At 35.3% G+C, this 25,067-nt stretch overlaps 4 protein-coding genes and 1 long non-coding RNA gene across 13 annotated transcripts; 1 reads left to right on the top strand and 4 right to left on the bottom strand.

The window, feature by feature from the left end:
- Positions 1-854: 854 nt before the first annotated feature.
- On the bottom strand, positions 855-4,796 carry LOC105180131. The gene is made up of 6 exons (XR_849481.2): positions 4,734-4,796; positions 3,231-3,360; positions 2,987-2,992; positions 2,820-2,903; positions 2,658-2,720; positions 855-1,069 (listed from the first exon to the last, which is right to left on the bottom strand). It is a non-coding gene; the product is annotated as an uncharacterized LOC105180131 (long non-coding RNA).
- A 2,393-nt stretch (positions 4,797-7,189) lies between these two features.
- Positions 7,190-11,479, bottom strand: LOC105180130. 8 transcript variants are annotated; one of them, XR_002286480.1, is made up of 9 exons: positions 11,328-11,479; positions 10,694-11,174; positions 10,326-10,443; positions 9,414-9,538; positions 9,100-9,185; positions 8,447-8,552; positions 8,326-8,358; positions 7,673-8,247; positions 7,190-7,551 (listed from the first exon to the last, which is right to left on the bottom strand). XR_002286480.1 is itself a non-coding variant. In XM_020691561.1 (9 exons), exons 1-8 carry the CDS (start codon positions 11,419-11,421, stop codon positions 8,242-8,244), a joined length of 1,053 nt encoding a protein of 350 aa, XP_020547220.1. In that variant the 5' UTR covers positions 11,422-11,479; the 3' UTR covers positions 7,190-7,551; positions 8,222-8,241. The 8 variants fall into 8 exon arrangements, 6 of the variants coding, with proteins under 6 accessions (XP_020547220.1, XP_020547219.1, XP_020547218.1 ...); XM_020691561.1 differs by having other exon boundaries at positions 8,222-8,247; positions 8,447-8,556; XM_020691560.1 differs by having other exon boundaries at positions 8,222-8,247.
- Positions 11,480-11,891: 412 nt separating this feature from the next.
- On the top strand, positions 11,892-13,487 carry LOC105180134. Its single transcript, XM_020691557.1, has 3 exons — positions 11,892-12,040; positions 12,085-12,927; positions 13,199-13,487. The coding sequence occupies exons 1-3, from the start codon at positions 11,892-11,894 to the stop codon at positions 13,485-13,487; spliced, it is 1,281 nt and encodes a 426-aa protein (XP_020547216.1).
- A 664-nt stretch (positions 13,488-14,151) lies between these two features.
- On the bottom strand, positions 14,152-17,341 carry LOC105180129 (NADH dehydrogenase [ubiquinone] 1 alpha subcomplex subunit 8-B-like). 2 transcript variants are annotated; one of them, XM_011103782.2, is made up of 3 exons: positions 17,243-17,308; positions 16,355-16,558; positions 14,152-14,609 (listed from the first exon to the last, which is right to left on the bottom strand). In XM_011103782.2, exons 2-3 carry the CDS (start codon positions 16,543-16,545, stop codon positions 14,480-14,482), a joined length of 321 nt encoding a protein of 106 aa, XP_011102084.1. In that variant the 5' UTR covers positions 16,546-16,558; positions 17,243-17,308; the 3' UTR covers positions 14,152-14,479. The 2 variants fall into 2 exon arrangements, with proteins under 2 accessions (XP_011102084.1, XP_011102083.1); XM_011103781.2 differs by having other exon boundaries at positions 14,201-14,609; positions 16,355-16,566; positions 17,243-17,341.
- A 1,643-nt stretch (positions 17,342-18,984) lies between these two features.
- LOC105180133 lies at positions 18,985-23,473 on the bottom strand (the record flags this gene model as incomplete). The annotated part of the gene is given in 6 exon segments (XM_020691556.1): positions 18,985-19,690; positions 19,797-19,911; positions 20,687-20,795; positions 21,875-22,034; positions 23,189-23,300; positions 23,419-23,473. Coding segments are annotated over 6 exon segments (692 nt in total), but the record flags the coding sequence as incomplete, so codon positions are not given.
- Positions 23,474-25,067: the final 1,594 nt, after the last annotated feature.

Here is a 25,067-nt window from a genome sequence, read left to right as displayed (position 1 = left end):
AATTAGTATAATTTGCAGAAAAAATAAAAAAAAAATAGAAACAAAAGAAAATTAAGTCTAGGTCTGATGGACCCAAATACTAGATTTGGTCAGGTCTAGAGACCCATGAGTCTAGAATGGGATGAAATGGATTGAGCAGAGTCTAAATTCAAGTTAATTTATCTAGGTCCTTTTGCGGTTTGGATCTAAATAGGATAGGATCCTATCCATTAACAGGCTTACCCCACCCCCACCCTTTTGTTCCTTTTTTGCTAATTAAAAAAAATGTAACCATCAATCCTAATAAATAAGTTTAGTTTTTAATTTCTTTTAAAAAGAGATGTGGATAGTAACAGCATTGAGTCCTCAAGAAGATAATTGTAATTAATTATTTTATTAAGTGTTAAAAAAAAAAAGGAGAGCGATTAATGTTTACTGATTAACAAGCACTGAAAATTCTAACTCAAACTAAGTTAAAAATAGAAAAGCAAATCAATGTATGTGATGAATGTAACATTCCATGCAATTGATTGATGATGATGGATTGGTTCCCTTTCATGCCATCCATTTGTATAGATTTTATAAGTCAAGAAATAGCAATTCTGTTGTCCCATACTGTCTCTGCTATCTTATAAATTTTGCTTATAAAAGTTCCATAATTTTATTTTATCCGAATATTTCAAGACTATCTCTGTAAAATATAATATGGCGTCTTATTAATTCTAAAAATATTTTATAAGATGTACCAACTTAACACTCTCTGAGTGGAAAATATACGGCAAAAAATCTTCTTCAGCAAGCATTGCTGAGGAGAAATTTGTCCATGTATTCCCCGAGTTAGTAGTCACTCTCCTCCAAATGTTAGAGCAAATTAATGAGCAGAATGTAGAGTTCATAACTTAATATCAGGATTTACAGATAACAACTAGCAAACAAAGATCACATCATCATACTTCTTTGATAGAGTTGGGTATAAAATTCCAGGTACATCAACCAATATCAACTGACCGCCATATCCTGAGATTAACTCAGCACCGGGGAGCTGGATCCTTGCCGTTGCTTGGGCGCCGACCATATTCTATTCTCTTGGCTGCAAAAGTTTCAAAGAGACAACACTTAAGATAATTTAGGCACCACCACTTCATTTTTTTGGTTTTGGGAGAAACAAACGAGTTTTAACGAGGAAAAGTAAACTAATGTTCGTGAAGAAAAGAAGCCAACACAAAAACCAGCCATCAGAAAAATGTCTCCTAGGCAGCATTAAGACTCATACTTCAATGTAGCACCTTATACTACTAAAACAGAAGGAAACAACATCATATGTTCTGTAATTAAGTAGGAAGTGGTTCAGATTTAGAGAGCTCCATTTTTCAAGAACTCCAGTTATATAATTGCATAAGATAAACCAGTTCAGAAAAATTAAACACTTTGCATGTTATTAACGTTCCTGGTGGCCTCCCAAGCTTCTAACCATGTTAACAGAGCTTCCCCTTCAGGAGTATATGACTAACTGCATTGTTACTGAGATCTATTTTCTTCCAGTTCTAGGAACTTGCAGGAACTACCTTATACCATCCAACCTTCTTTCTTTCCATTTATTTATATACGTATTTTCTCTCCATGCCTTTGAACAAAACAAATTGCAATATCATTTCAGCAAGATACCCTGGAAAAGATTAAATAAGAATCTCCAACCCACAGCAGAATCAATATTCAGCAATTACACCGTAAAGGGTAGAAACCAAATAATGTGCGTGCAGTTTCATTCCACAGTCCTATACTATTGTGCTCTTAACACGACATTATCTCCCCCCCCCCCAATATTGCATCAATAAAGAAAACTGAGGGCGGAGCCATGCAAATGCACTACAAAGCTGTTCATTCGTCTTTCAGACAATGATGTAATCTGACTTCCAAGATTCTTTGTTTTCCCCAGCTAACTTTATTCATAAACTATTAGGCTAATATCTTATAAAATTCATAAACTTGCCTCTTGTTACGACACTGTTCCAAATGTTCAATGCAATGTTAAGACTGTGTGAAAAATAGATCAGATACGAAGAATGCTTCTGCAGAAATGTTTACTTTGATTGCCTTTCTCATCTAGCCTGTAGTTCAAGCATTTGGAAACAATAAACTTTTAGATTTTTGTTGAACAAAACCACAGAAGTTCTTTCAGCAGCAGGAGAATTTTCTATTCATTCCTCCCTCTTCTATGCATAGCTGGTAATCTTTGAGCAACCACAGCACAATAATGCATATAAGTTTGCAGAAGATTCCAAGAATAGCCCGTAAATCTTCATTAATGTTCTCTTTTACCAACATTGATACACACAAAAAATAAGAGCACAAGCTGAAAGCATCTGGCAGAGAGAAGCAAAACCAGAAATCAATGTAAATAACTTGTTAACCATTATCCAACAATCTGCAGTATAGGCAAAGCCTAAAGATAGGAGTAAGTGAAAATTTTGATTAACAGAAAGTAGATAAAAATATATTAGTATGCTGAGCTGAGTGTATATTGCATCTTCATAAGGTGCATTCTTAGAACAAATTATACATACAAGGGAAATACAGGTGCAGGAAAAAATTAGGGATGATGTTTACATGGAATTCTCCTCTTTACTCTTTTTGTTTATTCTAATTTGGTGGGGAGTGAGGAGAAGGGGGAAACTTACTCAATATTCAATTTGGGAGTTCGAGTAACTGAAACCTTGTGAAAAAGAACCTTGATGAGCAAACTGCGAAAGTCATCCACACAGAGAAATAAGGAAAACAATTTTATTCTTTTTTCTGAGTGATATTTGTAGTATATGTCAGCAAATAAATCCAAAAGCTACCTGTGCATCAGAACCCAGCTGAGTTCCAATTGTATCTTTCTTTGCGGATCCATCAGCACCCCTAGCAGGTCCTTTCGTGTCGCCCTGCCGATAGGTCGCAATTTATTACATACTATAACGAACTAAAAAATGTAAGGGAAGTTCATATAACATGCATAGTTTCTTACCTCTAACTGAATCATTGAGGTTGTTCCACAAAATCAACATAGACACCCCAAAAGGAGGAAAAAGGCGAGGGTTAGATTGAATTCATTTATCATTTAATTATAGATGGAAAAGAAAAGCCAAAAGAGGACTAAGAAAAGATATAGATAAGAAATGAAAGCATGGGAGTTGAGATGGTTCCCTAAGGAGGAAATGAAAGACCAAAGAAGAATATTGAACCAGAAACGATAAGGGAACTTCTTTTACCTCTCTATACCTGGCCAAATAGGCCTTCAGCGGGGCTATATAATCCTCAAAACCCAAAGTTGCCATTGCCCACAACAAATCATCCCCATTAATTGTTTTCCTTTTCTCTTTTTGGCACTTATCGCTTGCTCTGCAAAAAAAATATGAAACAAAATGAAAAGTAAATCATGAAACATAAAGATTAACAGCCAGAGCAACTTACTTTTCCAACCAATTACTAGTCACATATATCTTCTTGTGAACACTCATGCACAGAGAGATAGGAATTTATGGAAATACTGAAGCATCCAATAGAAAAGCATACGGACTGCTGCATGTGGGACGACAAAAGTAACCTTATCCTTTTTCTAAGACAAGTACTAAGGATCAATAGTAATTTAAAGCTTTCAAAAAACTGCTCAATCGGACTTCTCTGAGGACAAAGAAAAAACTCACAGCTTATATGGTAGTTAGAATAATCCAGAAAGGGTTAATCAGAGAGTTCAAATCATCTGTCATTTAATAGCAACAGAATCAAGGAATATTGTTGTTATAGTAGATAATATAGATTTATTCCATATAATATTTACTACAATGGCAGCCCGTCCAGAGGCAATGAACCCGACACAGAAAGCAGCATTAAGGATGTAAACTACGTGTGTATTGTCTTTTCAAAGCTTTTACACAAGTCAACCATTTGCTACACTAGAGCTACTTACTCTTGTGGTGCACTGATCTACATGGATGCATCAACTTATTCTTGTATATTACTTTTAAACAACAAATGGATAAACCAATAACCAAATACAAGATTTAGCGCAATTAGAACGACTGATGTTGTGGCTGCAAGTGGACAGAAGGACCAGAAATTCGCAAATACTCTAAAATGTCCAAGAGAACTCATTTTCTGCCCCGGGCAATCTATCCCTTCTTCAAAACTTACGTTCTTGGCTCGCCTTATTGAATGTGGTAACTAGTTCATGTGCTACTAGGGCAAAATGAAAATTCGCTAATATCATGGATGAAGGAAAGTCAAACTTCCCTCTATTGTATAATAGATAAACTAATTGTCGTGGAAGAAGATTCATGGGTATAGTCCATTATTAGGAAGTGCAAGAATAATCCCCAATCAGAGCAACCAAAAATTACTTCTGTGGTAATAGCTAACACAATTAACTAGAACGAAATATCCATGAAATGTGTGGATGCTGTAAAGAATTTGCATTCATGTGCAGATGAAGGAAAGGTTAAAGAATCAAAGAAGAGAGGCAATATGAAGATGGACTTGTAGGCAGTTGCGTCGCGTCATAACTAGTTAGCCACATGTTATGCTAAGCGAAGCTTACTCCCTTTTTCACTTGTTATCTTCCTTACAGAATATCTTAGAAAGTTACCAACTTATATTTGACCTCCAAGCGTATAGATGAATATAACCCGTTAAGGTATTCTCCAAGAACCTAAATTATCTCTTAACCTTATATGATACATCTTCACAGGGTAACATGTTTAAAAAGCATGACGCACCTAAAATGAGTCACATCATCGCTAATTGGTGAAAGGCCAATACTCTCAAATAGTCCACCACTTCTGAGCCAATTGACAAAACACAGACACCAGAAAGGACAACCTCAGGAGCAAGCAGAAAAATATAATATCTACGCGTAAACTGTAGAAGTTAACATTAAGAAGTGTCACTATGAACTGCATACAAATAACATATCCATCTCTCATGATCATATCATCCAGAAAGACATAGAAAAAGAGTTATCTGAGGTCAATGAATAATTCCCTGGAATACCAGTTCTTCACATCCTTTAGTTCAAAGCATACCACTGGATTACTAATAAAATCAACAAGCCACTGGAATACCAGTTCTTCACATCCTTTAGTTCAAAGCATACCACTGGATTACTAATAAAATCAACAAGCCAATGAAAGCTAGTTATAACATTAAGAATATCAATATCCACATGTATGCATGAATCCCACCCCTCCCTCCACCATGAACATAGAAGCAGTAATTTGTCAGAGCTAAAGTGAACTAACCAATTTCACATATATTAAGCTTCCAAAACAATACGTTCAATAATTTGACAGCATGGACTACATTTACAGTGCTAGACCAGAAGCACAACCAATGACCAATCACATATTCTAGTTGGAAACGCAAACACAATATATAAAATATGCAGTGAATTCTCATGCAATATAAGTTTGATATTTAGGAATCAAGAACAGCATCAGCAGTAAGGAAAGAATGGAACACCAAAACCAAAACTCGATTCAATCTTTAGCACAATCAAATCACGTTCAAAATAAGGGCTCAAGCACATCCAAAACACAAAAAAGTACAGATTGTAACAAATGAGCGAACATTTCCCCCCCCAAAAAAAAAAAAAACAACAACAGAAGAAGAAAATTTGTTCACCACCCAAATGACAAATCACAGATACAAAACCACAAAAAATTACAGAACCCAAAAAAGAAAAGCTCAACCCAGTTCATGAAATCCATCTAAATAAACAGTACATGATCAAAAATGCACATAGTTTTCACACACAGTGAGCAGTGTATGTTTGTGTAATAAGGAGGTACCTTGTGGGTAAAGTAGAAGAGGGATTTGTATTTGGCGCGCTGGAGAGGGGGATTGGAGAAATCTGAGAGGGGAAGGAGGAGAAGATCGGACGACGGAGAGATGAGGAAGGAGACTTGTTTATTACTTCTACTACTACTACTTTTTTTACTTATACTGCAAAAATACACATTCAAACTACACTCTTTTTTTTTTTCCCCTTTATATTATTTATTCTTTTTCTATTTCAAATATAAGAAAATTAATTTACCTAAATCAAGCTTGATTACATTAAATTAATTACATTCCAAGTATTTTTATATATACATATGAATTATTATTATTATCATTAAACTGTTCACCAATCGCATCATTATAATTAGTTTTGACTGTTTGTTTGGATTTCGACAGCGTAAGTGATAAAATTTGAAATTCAGTATTTGTAAATGATAAAATCGTGTGTATGTAGTAATAATTACATCCTCTTATTTTGGAATAAAATCTCGTCTCACTTAATTATGACCACCTGCGATTACTATAACAGTCAATTCTCTTATTATGGTAGAAAATCATGGCGAAATAATTTCTAAAATTGTAATTATTATTTTTCTAAAATAAGAGAAGGTGGTAACTATAGTGTTGTAATTGTGGTAATTTAAATATATCATTTAATCACATCCTATACTTCACTTTCAAACGTTCATGGTTTTGAAGCTAAATAATAAATAATATTTGGTACATATACAAATTTAGGTGTCCTAAATTGTAAGAAAGGGGGTAAGTTTCATATTCATATTTAAAAAATGTAACTAGCAATCAAATTCCTTGGTTTTGAGGAGGGAAAATTATGTTCATTTGTATTTTTTTTATTTAAATCATGTTTGATCATATTTAATTAATTATATTATAAATATTATTCTGTATTTCTAATGATTGATTATTCTTCTTAAACTATGCATCAATTCATATTGAATTCCCCTACACAAAGTATTATGTGGTAGTCTTTCAAGAGCCTAAAGACTATATCTTAGGAGATAAATGAATTGAGTTGAGCTGAAGTTGAATTTCTTATCAAATTTAAAATTATAGTTGAGATTATAATGTAATTGGACAAATCGACTTCAGACGAACTCTAATCAATTTAAACATGACCCGAACTCAAGTATCATTTTTTGAACTCATTTTTTATATTATCTTTTTTAACTAGCAAATTTTATCAAATGAAAAACACACACATGTACGTGTGTGAGTGTTGTTATGCTAACAAACCAAGCTCAAACGAGCTTTTAATCGTGTATCGAGTAGTTTGATTCAATTTGTAGCCCTGATTACATTTGCGTTCCTCTTTCTTCTGCAATAGTGATATAATATATATAGATAAATAGATAGATATAACACAAAGGTCAAATTAAACGAAAAGATAACTCGAAAATTTCCAGAACCATGAAGTTGATCGACATAGATATTCTACATACAAATCCATAACAAGATCATAATACAATGAGACGTTGAATAGTTTTGGTAATCATCGACAAACCAACAGACGACGTAGAACACCAGGGATAGTAACAAACAGTTACAGCATCAAGAAACCGAAAGCTCAAGCAAGAGGAGAATCCATAAAACCTCATTTTCGTCTTGATTGTGAATGACACCATCAAGACAGTTCCTTGGCGTGTGCTAGGCCGGTGGAGATTAGACGACCGGCCGTCCTTCCTCAAATGAAGTAACCGGGAGCTGCTCGATCCCTGCTTTTTTCATAATCTCCATCTGCCACAAAAGGCAACTAAGTGATTACTTCCTTTCGTTCAAGGAACGTACCTGAATGCAAAGCTTCAAGAAGCTAGCTGGTAGCAGCACGTGAATGTAACTCAAGACGAAGAAGATTTACCTGTATATATCATTTTCTTTTAGGGATAATTGTACTGACAACTCCTGGAGTTCAGGCATATTACAGAAAAGATCCCTCCGTTTCAAGAAATTGCATACCACCCTCTAATAGTCCTATTTTGTATTGCAAATTCCCCATTGTAGATCAGATGTCCAAGGGGAAATATTCGGTGTAATATATGATTGTTGAGGGTGTCTATGTAAATGTTCAAGATCTGCGTATCCTTTTGTAATAAGTTGAAATCTCTGGGAGTGTCTATGTAATTGTCTCTTTCTCTTACACAATGTTGGATCCAAATATATGCAGAAAAATAAAGACTAAAATGATCTCTCTAAGCAAATATAAGAATATCATATGACAGAAATAAACCAGATATGGATATCGCGAACAGCGCATTTTATCAATAACTCAAACAAGACTGCCTAACAACAAGGAATTGCTTATACACCACCTCATATTCTTTCGACTTGGGACTGATGAAGATGTGAGTTTCATTTTTCAGGAACAAAATCACATAGAATAAAATCGGGGGGAAGGTAGGGCGCTTACCAGAACCCCAACCGGATTTCTTAATTCTGTAAAAGATTGCTAATCAGTAGAAAATTAGGAAATCGCGGATGTAGTAGGTAAAATCGACAAACTAACCGAGTTACCTGTAACATTGATGTAATCCTGCCAGGACCGTCCTGATTCAGAAACAGAAGGCAGCATTAATTAGTTCTTGAAAATAGCTCATACTCGCATTTATTCACCTGCTATTGCAAATTCACGCACCTGAAATCGTTTCTCGATCCATGTGATCTCCTCCCAAGTATTTGATTCCACTGATTTCCATGATTTAGGAGCTTGGATTGTCTCAACATGCTGTAAAATTCGAAGGCTATCTGCCAGTGTTAAACAAATTAGATTTGACTGCAACTAGAAAAATACATTCCAACTCTATATTTCCTGTTTTGATTGAAAACGAGATGCTAGTCTCAATCACAAATTTCAAGACCATGCACGGACAGGATATAAATCTAGAGTCTGGCATTTCAGAAGTGCAAACAAGATCTGTTACACTCATGTTTACAGACACGAGGGTAATGGTGAAGTTGCTTCATAAACATCAATGAGGGAGATAGAAGCCAAGGATAAAACTCAGCAGTCTACAAATTGAACAGACACAACATCTCAAGATTTCAAAAGCAGTCTTCGATGTCCTAATGCCAGAGTCTTAAAGGTCTTCTGCACAAGTGACAGTATGGACTTAATGTCAGACCAATTAGATCTATTAAGAATGGAGTAGAACTAAGGGCTGGGCACAAAATTGCAGAGATGCAAATGAAAAAATTTGTATTCAGGTACCAAGCTAAAATACACTGCTGGAGGTCAAGACTAACTACAGCAAAATTTCTACTGCCACAATTTATGACCAACAGACTTACTTGTGATGAATGCTTCCATCCACAATTCACGCTTCGACCACGATGGTGCAACTTCTCGAAATGGGATCCCAATTTTCAAGCATATGCTGCAGAAGTTGAGAATTTCAAAACTTGTATTTGAAAACTTTTTAAATATATACTCTTTATGTTCACAACATATGACCGAGTTTGCCCTGTGTATTTTATGACATTTATGAGAAAATATTTCTTAGAACTTTAATACTTACTACAAGAGAACTTGGTAAAAGATGTGTGCATGTGTACTGCTATGGGTGAGAAAGTGAAAGATTGTTTGTTGACAGGAACAGACTTACTCTCTGATCACTTGTCGTATGACTCCAGGAAGAACACCATCACTCAAAGGAGCAGTCTGAACTTCAATACATCTTAAACTTTGTGGTTGTTTCTGCTCAACAGTGTGACCATCTCCATCTTTCTCCTGCAAACAAATATTCAAGAAGAATCTAAATTGAAGTAGTGGCAATGAGTATCATTGAAGCATTTATATGTGACCATAACACCCATAAAGCACGACAGACTATATATTCGATGAGAAAAGACACTCTGACAAAAATTTGAATTTATTTTCGACCCAAGATATTGACATTATTCAATGAAACAGAAACAGTTTTGTATGTGCAGATTGATATAGAGTGGAAATGCCAAAGAACTAAAGATGCATACAATTCATAAAGTTTGATTTACAGAGACAAAAGGAGAAATGAGATACTACTAAATTACACCATAATCAACGTATTTTATGACTCATAGTTATACCGGCATGAACTGGAAAGCAGATCACTGGAAAGCCAAAACTACCTTAAAGAAACAGAAAACCCAGACTGACAGACAAGTTTCCTCATACTTCACTTACATAATAATTTCGACCTGAGAATTTTGATCACTCATATCTCTAAAAGCCTAGGTATTAATATAAACATCGAGTTTGGACTGCAGTTATCAAGGTGTTCACACCACCACCGTTTTGCTTCCTCTCTCATCTACCATTGACACTCTTGATTATCTAACGAGCTTAACATTGGTTGCAGCAATGCTCAGCAGCTTACAGATCAAGCAAGTTCAACAATAGTTTCCAAATACTCGTCAAAGTGAAATTTGCTAGTTCAAGTTATGTTTTCTATTCTTTTTCTAAGAAACATAATCCTGTGCTTACAATCTACCCCTCAAAATTTAAAAGAATGACATTTAAAAAATCTACCCCTCACCTTGAGACAAACGACAAAAAAGTTTGTCAAACAGCCTTCCAAAATCTGCTCACCATCATTTGATAACAGAAGTTCATTTACAGAAGGTGGCCTCAGCTTCTCCAAAGGCTTCCTTAGCCTACCTAGAAAAGCTATATCAAACAATGCGCATACCATGAAAAATGGCCAAAAAGAAGTGTATCTAGCTCTTCTAACAACTCAAGAAGAAAAGCTAATCAAACTTGCAACAAGATATTAGCTAACCATAGGAAAAATGCTAAATATCAAGATCCAACTAACTACTTTCCATCAACAGAACAAACAAGAATCTCCCACTAGATTTTAAAACCAAACAACGGAAAAATTATAAATGGCAACAACATTTTTACCTGACCCAATCTGAATACTTCGCATTCGCAGAATCCCTGCCACGACCCACCACAGCCAAATGCGCAGCACTCCCTCTAACACCAAAAACAGGCGGAACATATCCGCCTATATGTAAATACACATCCAAAACCTCAGAAATCTTTCCCTCATCAAAACCACCCTTCAAATGATCCAAATTCTCCAAATTTCCACTCAAATGCGCCGTGATTGCCAATTCCTCCCCGAATATCCTCTCTTTTTCAAAAAAAGGCACCACTTTTCTCATAGAATCATTAACTAGAGACCGAATTACTGAGTCCCACATCATTGCTCGGTTCGATAATTCCAAAAATGCGGTACTAAGAGTTATGGGTTTTTCAAATAAAAGTCTTGGATTTTCTTTCAGTAATAATCTGAAGGAGTTTGATAGCCTAAGTAGATGTCTTTCCCAGAATAAGAGTTCTGAGCCATTCTTGTGAGTACGAGTTGTTGTATATGCACCTGAATATCAAACCCAATCAATTATATGAATCCAACATATCCATCAACCACAGTTTCTTGAACTCTAATTCTCTTCATTTCCTGTTTGAAAATTCTGCTACGAATTCAAGAAAATGAAAATTTAAAGGTAAAGGAGCTTTCATAGTAGTGCACCTGGGTGAGCTTCAAGAAAACCTGCCACTGAAGGAGTGTCCGCTGCAGGTGAAACGACCCCGTTTTTGAACAGAAATCTATTGCCATGAGACATCAGTCAGTGTGTGAGAGCGCGCGGAGGGGAAGGAGAAAGAACACTGATGGAACCATTTAAGGCCACCGTATCAATTTCAAGGAAAAGCGTCTTAAGGAAACAGCACTTTTATGTCATTTGATTTTCGCGCTTTTTTCTTGCTTGGACAATCGAACCGCCACCGTGCTTCAATACAATTGCTTCCAGTGTCAACCAAAATCGCTACACTCTTCCCCAACTAAAATCGTACTAATTAAACAGAAGCCGATTTCAGTTCAAACCTCCTCGCCCGCACAACAACAAACAGGAGACTTCGCCACATTTGAAACCACATTGAACCGTTGCCTCCTGAAATGGAAAAACCTTCAATGCAGAATCCAACACACCGAGGAGTCTCTCGGTCCACCACCACCACACATATATATATACACACACACATTCATGCATATATACATTTATATACCTTCACCAACTTCGAGAAAATCAAGAAAATGGATCATGATGACCTTTCAAGAACTCACTCTCTTTTCCCTCTGGAGAGCTGCCCACAAGTTCCTGACGAAGCTTTCAATCTCTTCCACTCCATTGACAGAGAGCTCTACACCCGTTTGATCTACAATCTGGGTCGGGACCCGCCTGAGTCCGTCCAAATCATGGCTTTCTGGATGTGGCTTGAGAGAGAAGGAAACGACAACCGCTGCCGCTGCCGCTGCTGAACGAACTTGCGGAGGAGACGGCGGCGTGTTTGAAGTGCGTGGAGAAGGATGAGTTTCATTTCCGTGATGATGGGATCAGTGGTTATCATGAGATCACTCTGTTGCCTGAAATTTTGAGTAGCCGTGTCGTCAGCCTCCGCTTCTTCCATGAGAATCGAATTGCTGTGCTCCGGGGAGTCACTAAGATCATGAACACCGTCTGTTCAAGGGCCTTCAATGATATCTTGCAGCGGGCTTGGCGTGCAGGGAACGCCGCTGCCGCGGCGGACAGTGGTGGTGGGCATGTCAGTCCGGTAGGTGGTGTCCCGGTGCAGTTCATGCGTGCTACTCATGAAGTTGGGGAGTCAAGCAGCGCGGCAGAGAGGAGAAACGAAGGTGGTGGCGGTGGTGGAGGGGTGACGGCGCCGCCTGTTATGCCGATCTTGTATCACCCTTTTCTCAACGTACCATTCGTCCCTCTTCCTCCAGCAGCATCAGGTGGGCTAGTGGGAATCCCACTTCCTCCACAATATCCATATGTTCTGCCACCAGGCGCCCACCGTCCTCCTCGTCCTCCAGTGGCGGCGGACGCTATCGGGATTCCCATCCACATGGTGGCGGAGGGGAGTTTTCCGGCGTACGATTTCGGGGCACAGCGCCAAATTGAACTAGGAGAAATGCTGAGCAGGACCTTGAGTATCAGCAGCAGAGATGAAACTAGTAACTATGGAGAAGAAGAAGAAGAGATTGCAGCCGATGACAGAACAATTTTCTTGACATTCTCCAAAGGTTACCCCATAACTGAAGATGAAGTCAAAGAATTCTTCACCAGGTAATAAAAACTACATGAAAATTACCAATATATAATCATAAGAACACATAAATTAAACAGAAATTATAATGCATAAATATAAATCTGTTTGTACTATAAAAATATCGAGTATGCATCAACGGCTAATATGTGTATATAAATACAAGTATGCAACGTGCATCACCTGCTAGTGCATACATGTATATCGGTAATGACTGGACAAGAAAACATGTAAATTCTCATCAACCCATAAAAAATGGGGTTTTTCTCTCTCTTTTTCTAATGTTTTCAGGAGATTTGGGGATTTCATAGAGGAGTTGATCATGCAAGAAGTGGGAGAAGACGAGCAAGTCCTATACGCGAGGATGGTGGCGCGGTCACCTGCGGTGATAGAGGGGATCGTGGGAGGAAACAAAGCAAAGTATTCGATAAATGGAAAGCATGTGTGGGCAAGAAAATATGTGAAGAAACAGCAGCAGCAGTCGAGATCGCCTCCGAGACAGGATTCTACTTCACAGCAGCAGCAAGGCAGTAGTTCTTCTCCATCCACATCTACTTCTGGGCGTGGGGAGCAGTTCTGAGTTGGATTTGATTGTTTTTTTTTTCTTGGATACCTTTTGTGCGTTGAATGTGATGGTTTTCATGTTTCTGGATTGCAGATGTTGTCTTGAATGTGGGATGGTTGTTCTTTTATATTTTTGTGAATTGTTGTGTTTGTGATCGTGTAACGTGTAAGTGTGATAGAAGATCATATGTTATAATATATTAGTTTTGATTGTGATAAGATTGTATTAGTTTTCTGTGTGTAATTAACACATTTTTGCCTTTTGCATGCATGAGTAATGAACTCTCTAAGTGGGGTTTAATTACACAACAATGAGCAAACTGTTTGTTTTTCCGTTAGTAAATTCTTTTTATTCAAATTCGATCTGATCAAATCACAAAATATAAATACTTTACCATATGTCACTTTTTGATTGGTTAATTCAAATTCGACCCAAACCTGATCAAATCAAAATTTCGCTTTAATTATTTGTCACATAAATAATCCTTCAATATTTTGATGTGATTTTTCTTAGAAACGATGACAATTTTATTAATAAGTTTCAAAAGTTTGTTAAATCAACTTAATTTAACAGTTGAAAAAACGTGTCAAAAAGGTAAAAAATATTATAATTTATGTTCTTTGAGAGCAGTGAAAATGTGTTTGAAATATCTCTAAAAAATTCGTCATAATCACATATCTGAAGGAGAAAAATCTCACAAGCAAATCCCTTCCCCAGCACGTCTGCTGTTTCAAGACTGAATGCGCACAAGAATTTCATGAGAATTCCAGAAACAAGTTAAAAAAAGAAAAAGGCAGCATTTCTTGACAAAATTATTGGAAACCATTTCTGCTATACTCAAACAAAGTTGCGAGCGTTTGTAGACACCGAACAGAGTTTCCTGCAAACAATCTCTCATGAACCCATAAACGGATCAGTCAAAAGTAAAATTCAACAGAATAGCAGTTGTTGGACGATGGGAGTTTGTTATTATTTTGATAATATTGAGGAAGGGTCTTTGCTGGTCATCAAAACGGGCATGCTTTCTCGAACTCCTTTTGCTCTTTACGACAGAATTCAAACTCATTGGTGTGGTAATACATGCACCCAGCATAAGAATCCAATTCTTTGTTGCAGCTCTGGTGAAGATCCTTCAGCCTGCGAGTACAACAGAGCGTACTGCCATGTTACATAATTCTTCTAAAACTCGATCAAGATACAGAGAGTGATGCATTTTATCTTCTTCGAGTGTCAGATACTAAAATGTACATGTATCAATGTTTGTATGTTTTGGCTGTCAATTGCAAATGCCTCCTCGGTTCATATTCAATGGAATATTTACCTCTCAAAAAGTGTGATGCATCTTTTGTTGGTAGCAAATAACAATGTAAAAAACCATGGGACCAATTTCCGACAGGCCTCTCTGCCATTTTTGAAGTACAGGATGTCTGAATCAATGATATGAATACTAATAATGATAACTAGTATGTACTATGTAGAGCTGAACTCTTTTCTGAGAATTGTGAATGCATTTTTTCCAGAAATGCACGCATGAAAGTGGCCGCTAAATTCTTGCCCCAAACCCATCCACTTCTTTTCAGGGGCCATGTAAATGCAATGTCAAGAGCTGTTCGGGCCAATGGGCCAACCTAGAGCACCTTAAATTGGATCTTACTCAAGGGCTGTGCAAGAGCGGAGGAAAAGTTGGAGAAAGAGAGAGAGGCAAAAGTAAGAGAAGAAAAACTGAGGAGAACTTCTGGGAACAAAACATATATAGAAAGGGGAGAGAGCCTTGGAGGAGGCATGAAGATACGATCTTGAACAATTTATTCATGGTCAATATGGTTTTAGAGCCACATGATTTGATTTCCTCAACATTTTGATTATGGGATTAGACTCAGGTATATGACCAAGCTGGCAATGGTATAGGATTATTGACAAAATGGGTAACTGTTTGCCAAACCTAACCTGGATTAGGAGAAAAGGGCTATCCACAGTGAAGTGAAGGGGTGAATATCAGACATATTTACACACTATGACATAAAAAAGTACAATCTGCAAATCCAAAGTGTTCTCCTATCTCCCTAACTTTTTGTGTATTCTTGCAAGCATAGGTCAATTGATTGAAAATGAAACAAATCAAGAAAAGTTAAATGCAATAAAGGGAGAGGCAAAATAGAAGATATTAAAGCAACAAACCAAGAGTTCAAAAACGTGCAGATGGCCAGATAGTTTTTTCTATAAAAGTTAACTGTTCCTGGCAAGCATAAAGTAAACAGAGCCTTCACAAGTAAATCAAGGTGCTCTGTTTCAATCCAACTTTGAGAATAAAAGATAATACGGAGACTTTCAAAAGGAATGGCAGCTAATTTGAACTATAGAACTTGATAACAAAACTTTAAGAAGAATCAGCAGAAGTAACTACACAGCACAATCCGCACATCCCATCACCACTCTCATAATGGAGCCAAATTATAGACAAAAAACATAGACATTAGCTCTACATATTAAACAAACCGGCTTATTATTATAAGAAGCTCACAACTCAATCTCTCTCTCCTTAACTAGAAAGCCCATGATTGCATTCTGACCAAAATAAACCAGAAATTGACTTAAACTCAGCTTTCAGAAACAGCAAAATCAACCTGATCAGCCATCATATTAACTACACATTCCTAACGTGGAATGGACTTCAAATTACACTTTCAAATTAATAAGCGGTAGCTGTTCCACCTTCAATGCACATTGGTTTCTAGAATGCATAAATAAAAGCCCTCAGTTAGAAGCTACTATAAAGATGCCTAAAGAAGTTTAGATCATAATTTGACAACCACATCTAAAGTTTGGTAAAAGCTGAAGAATCTATCTTGTATCACATATAAATGAACTAAATTTTAACTTACAGGTGAAGCACGCATTGTGTAACTTGGCGTCCTTTGTCAAGACATTTCTCAGGATTCGGATCATCCTTCTTGCACTTCAAAAAAGCCACATTCTCACCACGGCACTTGGTCCCTATATGCTTTGCCGCTGCCATCAGAACAGATGAAGTTGGGATTGGTTCTCCTGCCGCTGCATCCACTGTGCTTGCCATCCTTAACCAAAGACTGCAAAACTATCACCATTCACAAACCTTTATTTAGAAGGTAATATAATAAAATACAGTCAAAGCATCCTAAAATCTCAAACGTTTAACAAACAAAACCGACAAGAATAGCACAGACCCAACAACTTCAATTCGAGAACAGTACGCCAAGCTTCCAAGTGATGCCATATTCCATAAAAAAGAAATCTTGGGCAAAAGTTTAAATTCTGATCATCCTCATCAAGCATGAATACAAATAAAAAATTTTACAAAATTGAATCAGAAGCCACATCTAATCTAATACAAATATATAAGTGGTGAAACACCTAAAATTATTCTTACCCCACCCAATAACCACAACCAGCAAAACCCACCACCCCCCCCCCCCCCCAACCCAACCTGAAAAGCATCAAATTTCAGCAGTGCCATTGAAATACAAACCATAGACTATACTTTTACACATTTTCCTGAAAACCCATTTGGATTCAACAAACAAATCCACAATCTTTTTCCAGTCCCTACACAAAACGGAAATGGGAGCACAAGATCCCGACCCCCCAGAAAAAAAAAGATACTCATAAAATAACAAACTTCCATCCAGCTATAAACCCAAATCTCATACGACACAATTAATCCCATCTCCTCCATTATCTTCGAACGAATTAAACAAATAAAAAAATTGAAAGGAACGCGAGAAACTGCTCACCTTTTCTTTGCCGCTTCTTTGGAGGTTCAGTAAGTAATCAGTCAGGCTGAGAGCTCAGAGAAGTTTACCAAGATGCCGTTCTCGTAATTGGACACAATTTGCAAGGCTATTTTTGTAATCAAAAGTTATATTGGGCCTTACCCCAATTGAGAATATCTGGATCTTTTAGGCCCAACTTTAGTAAATACGATGGGCTCCAGCTCTTTATCAAGCCAAATTAGGCCCAGTTCTTGACAAAAAAGCTATTATTTATTTTTAAAATTTAATTCTAATATGGTTCCATGAAAATATAAAACTTTGTGACTCGTTAATAATTCAAATTTAATTATGTACGTCAAATCCAGGCTTAATAAGTTAAATGGTTCTTCTATAATATTCGCAAAAAATAATAAATAGGCAAAATTGTATTTCCTTATTATGAAACTAAAGGTCGTTATAATTTTTAGTTCTATAACTTACATTGTTGACATATTTAATTCTTTATTTGACAAATTTAGTTTTGACCATTTTACATTTGATTCCTTTTTTATAATTTTTCACTTCACATTGGAATAGATTCATTTTTTGTGTTGTAATTATATATTTTTAGCATAAAAACTATCAATGCATGACTAAATTTGTCAAAAAAAAATTGACCAAAAATGAAATATTCAAAACTAAATCTGTGAAAAATATGAATAAATGTACAAGTAAAATAAATTACAGGACCAAAAATACCAACAACCTATAATTACAGAACAAGGAATGTAATATTACTTAATAAATATTACTCGTTGATTAATAGTAATAAGTATTTCTGCTCATATGCAAATGAGGAATTATGTAAATAGCAAGTGTAGCACATTCTATGTATGTATATAATTCTTAAAAATGAATCAAAATAAAATATTTATATAATTGTATTATTACTTTTTGTAGTTTAGAAAAGTACCTAAAAATATATATTGAGATGATAAAGTAATATAAATATCTTGATCTATAAAAAAATTGAAAAATAAAGATAATGATAATGTAGGAAAACCAAAAAAATTGTATGAAAGAGAATAACCACAAAATAAAATTATGAAAAACCATGACAAATAATTAATTAATTAATTTAAAATTTTGAAAATAAATAATATATCAAAATTAAATAAGATACCAAAAAAGTGCTCACGTTATATATAATAGCATAAAATTATGATCAAATCGAGGGGGAGGAATCCAAAAATGAAAACTTGAGGGAGCCAAAAATTATAATTATATATTTAAAACATTGATAAATCAATTAAAATAAGGATAAATTACAAATAACATTATTAATTCATAAAAATATTTTAAAAAATTATAAAATATATATATATTTAGAATTTTATAATTCAAAATGACATTTTAATTAATTTATCACAAAAATTGAATGAAAATATAACAAAATAGACTCGTTATTAGACGGATATTAAAATCAGATGAGTATTTATAATTTGTCAAATAACGAAAAAGTATTTGTATTTATGCAAAACCTCAGGAAAGGTGACCCTTAAAATAATTGGGAGCCAGGGTACAAAAAAAAAGGCAAATCGAGTAAATCTTATTATTTGTTTATTTTTAATTGATTGCATAAAAAAGTTAATAAGTGTATAATTTATACATTTCAAAATTTGAAGCATTCACATAGGATATTCTTCCACCTCAACAAAAAATTGCAAAATGCGCAGTTAAACCAGCAGCATGCGCCTGGATGCATGAATATCTGCAGATCCAAACCAATATTTCAACCACGAAAGAACTGATAATTGAGACCCCAGAAACCTAAAAGAAGCTCAAAACAGTGGCAATAAAATTGGTAAAATATACTTAGCCCCCTCGAAAATGGTTCAACTACTTTTTCTCCAACCCTTTGGAATTACAGTGATATCCTTCTAGAAATGCAATGGACACCCTCGGTGTTAGGATTTTGAACGGAAAATAGAATGTATCGATCACATAGGAGAAACATACTCTTTATTCCTTCGAAATTTAAGGAAGTGAGACCGAGAAAGAGTGAAGCAAACATGCGTGATTCTTGAACTTCAACCAGGAGGGAAGATTCGACTTCCTCCGTACAGGCAGAAAAGAATACAAAAAACAAGAATGTTTACTGCAGAAGTCGGCAGAGAAGCGATAGCAGTCAAAAATTTTGAAACAGATAAGGACTTCCTGAGATGAGTTGCTAAGAGCATATAGTTCAGAGTAGTATATACAAAGCAAGATGTGTTGTTCATATACCTGAAGTCGTCAAAGCTGTTTCTGCAAACTAGTTCATTTCCTAAAAAATTTATGAGGCGTCTTCTATAAAGATGTTATTGCTGACTTATGAGCGATGTCGTAGACGGATATAAGGATTTCAGCACCAATTAGGATTATAATCAGCCATTCAAGGAAATCAGATTTCCTGTTCTGGAGAATCTCTTGAAGAAAACGGATATTGTGCTGCAAGCATAGAGGAACATGGCGACCGGGTGATATGTGTAAAGTATATTGTAGATAGTGCAGGAATTGGGTATGGAAGAATGAAGAGGCTTGAAGAAAGCAATACCTCTACGAACTTCAACTTGAAATCAAGGCTTGCGAATCTCTGAGTGAGTTCAAATTCATCTCTGAGGTACTCCCAAATCTGAGCATATTTAGCATCCTTCCATGCGATATCTGATCTGGATTGGATATGACTTTATATCAGTGGCAGAACAACAGCCAATACAAGTAGCAGATGGAGAGAAGTATATTGTAAAAGACAACTATAGTGCACGTCACTTCTGCAAGAAATACAAATAGGACAAACGAAGACTTTTGGAGAAGGTTTGCTTTTTTCTCCAAAAAAAGTGATGGCAAAAGAACATATAGTGAAAGCATGAGATGAAAGACATTGAAAAGAGTAACAAGACTGGTATTCACTTATATTTTTTTAATCAGTGTTTAGACAGATTCAAGCAGCCAATATTTTTTGTTTTGAATTGTAATCATTATACTAACAGTGATTTTATGCAGCAGTCACACTACGAAATTGTATGCAAATAGTAAATTTAGAAAGTGGTGCATTTTTTTTAATAATGCAGAGTCAATTAATCGTTTACAATGGGAAGTGGTGCAAGTGGATGTAAATCTGCAAAACTATCATATGATCCAAACGCAATTACATAGGAACTAAAAGAGATGTTTTATTTCTGTAAAATATCCAATCTGGGTATGCTTTCTAATAGTGAAATTTGATAAAATATTGTGCATCACAGAGAAAACAGCAGTTAGCATTACAAAAGACGAGAATGTCATGTTCAAGTTTCACTTGAATAACAAAATCTTCTGTTTTCGTTTCTGCATGATATGGAAAACAAATTTCATGAGCTGTGACAACAAGCAAAAAAAAGATTGTCACTAAGACGAATCTGAATAGATCCATCCAATTCTTAATGGAAATAACTGGATTATTACCTTTCAAAAAGTCCCAGCTTTAGAATTACATCTGCAAGATTGGAGTTTGCCTTTCCTACCAGTTGAAAGAGCTTTTTCCGTTCCATTGTAACAACTATATAACTTTTACCTTACAATACAAATGAGAATCCTCACCGTTTCTCTTCACTGGGCACCCATAATTCGTCTGAGGTAAGTAGAGCCAGTAATGTTTGAGAGGAAAGTTTTGGGAGCACCTGATATAGATAAGAGGTTGGATATAGCTCATCAAATCTTAAAGAGAAAAACAAAACAAAGTACTATGTCCTATCACCAGTCAAAGCTTAAGAGAAAGTATGTCCGAAAGCTCATAGCACTATACTGCCAGAAGATTTAAACATGTACCTCTCTCAATTCTTGAGCACCACTTTGACAGAGGTAGCCGAAGATAAGAATTAGTATTGAGACGGACGTGTGCTTTTCATATGCTTACATCACTCAAATGGCAGCACCAGTAAATTAATAATTAAAATATGCATTCTAAATCATACAAAATACAAAGCTGCAAGTACAATATAGCTTATAACAAATGGACATCATTCAATAATTGTCATATCCTCTATCACAACAGGAAATATCACAGACAAATATATGATATAAGGTTTCATCTCAATGAAATATGTAATACATCAATTTTTAACTTAAAAAAAGTGACGTAGGTAAGGTCGATCACAGCTCTTCTTTCAGAAATTGTAATACATCAATTTTTAACTTAAAAAAAGTGACGTAGGTAAGGTCGATCACAGCTCTTCTTTCAGAAATTTGGATTGCTCGTACACTTTCAAATCATTGTTCGCTTTTTTTCTGCATAATGTAATTAACAAATAAAGGCAAAGCCAGTCTGGCACAAAATTTAGACATCAACTCACCTTTTCCCAAATGAACAGACCAAGATGTTTTGTTCTTCTTTAGTTTGGAAGGAGAACAGGGTAGATTATGGACTCAGAAGGTTGGCAACATTACAAATGATTGAGATTACAAGTGGGACGAATATATTAGGTGTTTCCCACATAACTCAAAGCCAAGTATAAGATATCATCATTGGGATCTCCATTCTTTGCAATGCACTCACATACTTGAACTATAGCATCAAGCAAAGAGGAAATGAAGTAAATTAGTAAAGTAGGTAGCTGGATACAACATTAACTAATGTAATTTTTATGGGCTTACCATCCTTTCTCATCTCAGGAAGCAATCCGGAAGCATGCCTTTCTACAATTTTTAGATACCCATCAATTTCATGATCACGGACATTGAATAGGACAATCGAGCCATACTGAAAAACTACCATGTAACAGCAGTCACTTCCACCTAAACTAGAACCTGACACCTGAGAAAGAGACGATGCACTACTAGTCAACATGACATAAGGAAAGTATACAGGGTAACATTCATAACAAATATTGAAAAGGTCTGTCCACTTAAAATAAATGGATAACCCGGGTTGTGTAACTGGTACACATGTCTTATTGAGCAGCATGGTAAAGTAAAAAATGAGACAAGACCAACTTTGAGTTAAAATTTGGACTCCCTTACAAACTGGTTCCAGATAATTTTTAACTTGCTCCATGCCAAATTGACCCCCGTCACTAATCCGCTGGCAGTACTTAATAAGCCTACAACTAGAAACTAAATTTGCACTCCAAGAAGAAGAGGAAGAAAAATAAAGGAATAGATAAAACTCTGTTCAAGGAGTCATCTTATCCACCCGTATTTACTTGAAGTGATTGCATAATACTTAAAATTCTGGTTATTCATAACCATATATCAATAAAAGGAAATTTGTGACACCTGCAAATTGTTGGAGCTAATTACAATTATTATCAGGGGATGTACATGGTTCAAGCAATCCAAAAGCATTCTTATTTTCTTCACATAAAATTAACAGGAAGCAAGGGTTCTCTTAAAAAAGGTTTCCAGTATCTCGGAAGTTGAAACACCAAAACTTGCATTCAGGTAACATCATAACAATCAGCACAGCCAAGGAATTATCAAATATAGAACATAACATCCGACAAATCTATTTCACTACGGAACTTATACAGCAGCTGTTCTTCATATAACTAAAAGAAATTGCTCCAAACCAAATAAATTACGACACTAAATTGGAATAATAAATTGACATAGAGGAAAAAGAACACACACATACACACCAAAAAACAAAGAGCAGCAAGTCATCAAAATTATGCATAAATCCCACTAAGCAGGACTCTTGCTGAATTTACTACAAAGTTAACACAGACACTCCATTTCATGCAAAACAATGTACAAATAAAAAAAGTAATCACATTATTGGCAAAAAAAGGTATCATGTTAGAGGAACATGTTTTCCTTGCATAACCATTTTCTTAACTTCACAAATTCAACGCCAGCCAGAACTGAGGAAATAATATAGTAACAACTATATCACCAAAACTCCATTACATCGTAGATAGAACTAAACCCCTCTGGGGCAGGTGCCGCAGGTCAGGAATAGAAACTCACATTAGGATCAAGTCTTAAATCACCAAATCTCAAAACCACGTAATTAGTCATGCGAGATGATGGCGGAATAAAATTCTGCTTATTCTGCTCTGTTAACCTCCTCAAGTCCACACTGTCACCATCATTACAACAATAGTCATCAAAACCAACCATTATAAGAAGGAAAAAAAAAAAGAAATTAGCCAGAAAAATTTATCAGCTAAATGAATATAGAAAAGGGGGAATCAAACCTAGTGGAGAAGAAAAAAGCCCTAACTGGAATAGAAGCCCCGGACGCCTCATTAACTTCGAAGAAACAAACGTAACCGTTGATAAGTTTATCTTTACATACATCCAGAAGGTCCAGCTTCATCCATGGATCCCGCGCTTCAAACCGTCGTTCTACTGTGTGTGGGTGTGGAGAGAGAAACCTGATTTCAGGGTGAGATTTGAGTCAATGGCGCCAAAAGGAAGCTGCTGGGTTTTGGATGATCATTTGTGTTTGTTAGAATTTCAGTTACTGAGCTGGTGTGTTTGGGAGCGAGATTGGACTAAAAGCAGCTCCGCTTGGAAATTTCCAGAGTGCGTTTATTGATGATCTTGAGGCTCATAATTCTGAGAAAACGTGTTTTGCTTGTGATGAATATACGCCAATGTTTCAGTTCCCAGTTCTGTAAGGATCGGAGAGGAGAAGAGGAAGTCATGCTGTGGGTGTGGGTGTGGGTGTGGGCGACTTTGAATTTCTGAAATTTGAAGGTGACCCGCGGAGGAACAGTCGAGGGAATCAAGAAGGAAAATGAAGAAAATCAACGTTTGGATTCATTTTCTTATTTGTATTTTGGAGTGAGAAAAATAAAGATAAATAAGTATGTGTTTAAAAATAGTATGTATGTTTAGATTCGTTTTTTAAGATAATTTAAAATAAGTATTGTATGTTTAATATTGTGTTTTGAGAGATAAAAATTATTATTTCAAATCATAGTCAAATTATGTCTTTTTTATATATATTTATGTATATGTATGTATATATACATATGTATTTATGGTAAAACAGTTTAAAACACCTAAATAAGGTGTTTTTGAATAATGACAAACATTGGGTATGTTTTGACTCGTCTCAGAGATAATTTGAAAATGAAAACAAACATAGCAATAGACTCGCGCTCAGACTTCTTTGATCGAACTCGATTATTTATTTTTAACATTTGGGAAATAAGAAAAAATATGAACTATTTTATAATTCAAAATACATTATTCGAAATTTAAATAAGAAAACATTCATAAAAAGCCCAAAAAGAATGAATACAATGAAAAAATTGGCAACCATAAAAAATGATTCAGTCCAATTGTTGATATTAAAAATGTAACAAAAAATTCATATACATTATATTAAATATTTATTTTTAAAAAAATTATAAAAACTTACTAAATTATTGCTTAAGTTTGTTTCTAGAGTTAAAAATTTAAATAATATAAATAACGATATCGTATTTTATAATTATCTAAAATTAAAATAAAAGATATTTGGCTAATAATTATAATACATAATAAATTTTGAATATATACTTGATATAATATTGAATATGTAGTAAAATATATAAAAATATTTATAAATATAATTAAAAAAAAAGGTTTTAGCTCATGAGACAAAAATAATGCAGCTCGAGTTCGAAACTTAGACGGCTTGCAAACTGGCTCCACTCATCTTGCACCCCTACTTTATGCTCTCAATAATACACAAAGAATTCTAACATATGCTTCTCATTTATTAAGAAGGTGCATGCAAATATTTATTTTATCGGCTTATTATTTGAAAATAAAGTTAAAAATAGTATTATTGTTTTATAATTTCTATTTTGAATCTGATTAATTGAGTGTCCGGGAGAATTTTGAATAAATA

This window comes from Sesamum indicum, unplaced genomic scaffold (genome assembly GCF_000512975.1).
Source record: "Sesamum indicum cultivar Zhongzhi No. 13 unplaced genomic scaffold, S_indicum_v1.0 scaffold00341, whole genome shotgun sequence".
Classification (NCBI taxonomy): domain Eukaryota; kingdom Viridiplantae; phylum Streptophyta; class Magnoliopsida; order Lamiales; family Pedaliaceae; genus Sesamum; species Sesamum indicum.
The sequence above is the reverse complement of the archived record's forward strand: the minus strand, read 5'-3'. Positions and strand labels throughout refer to the sequence as shown.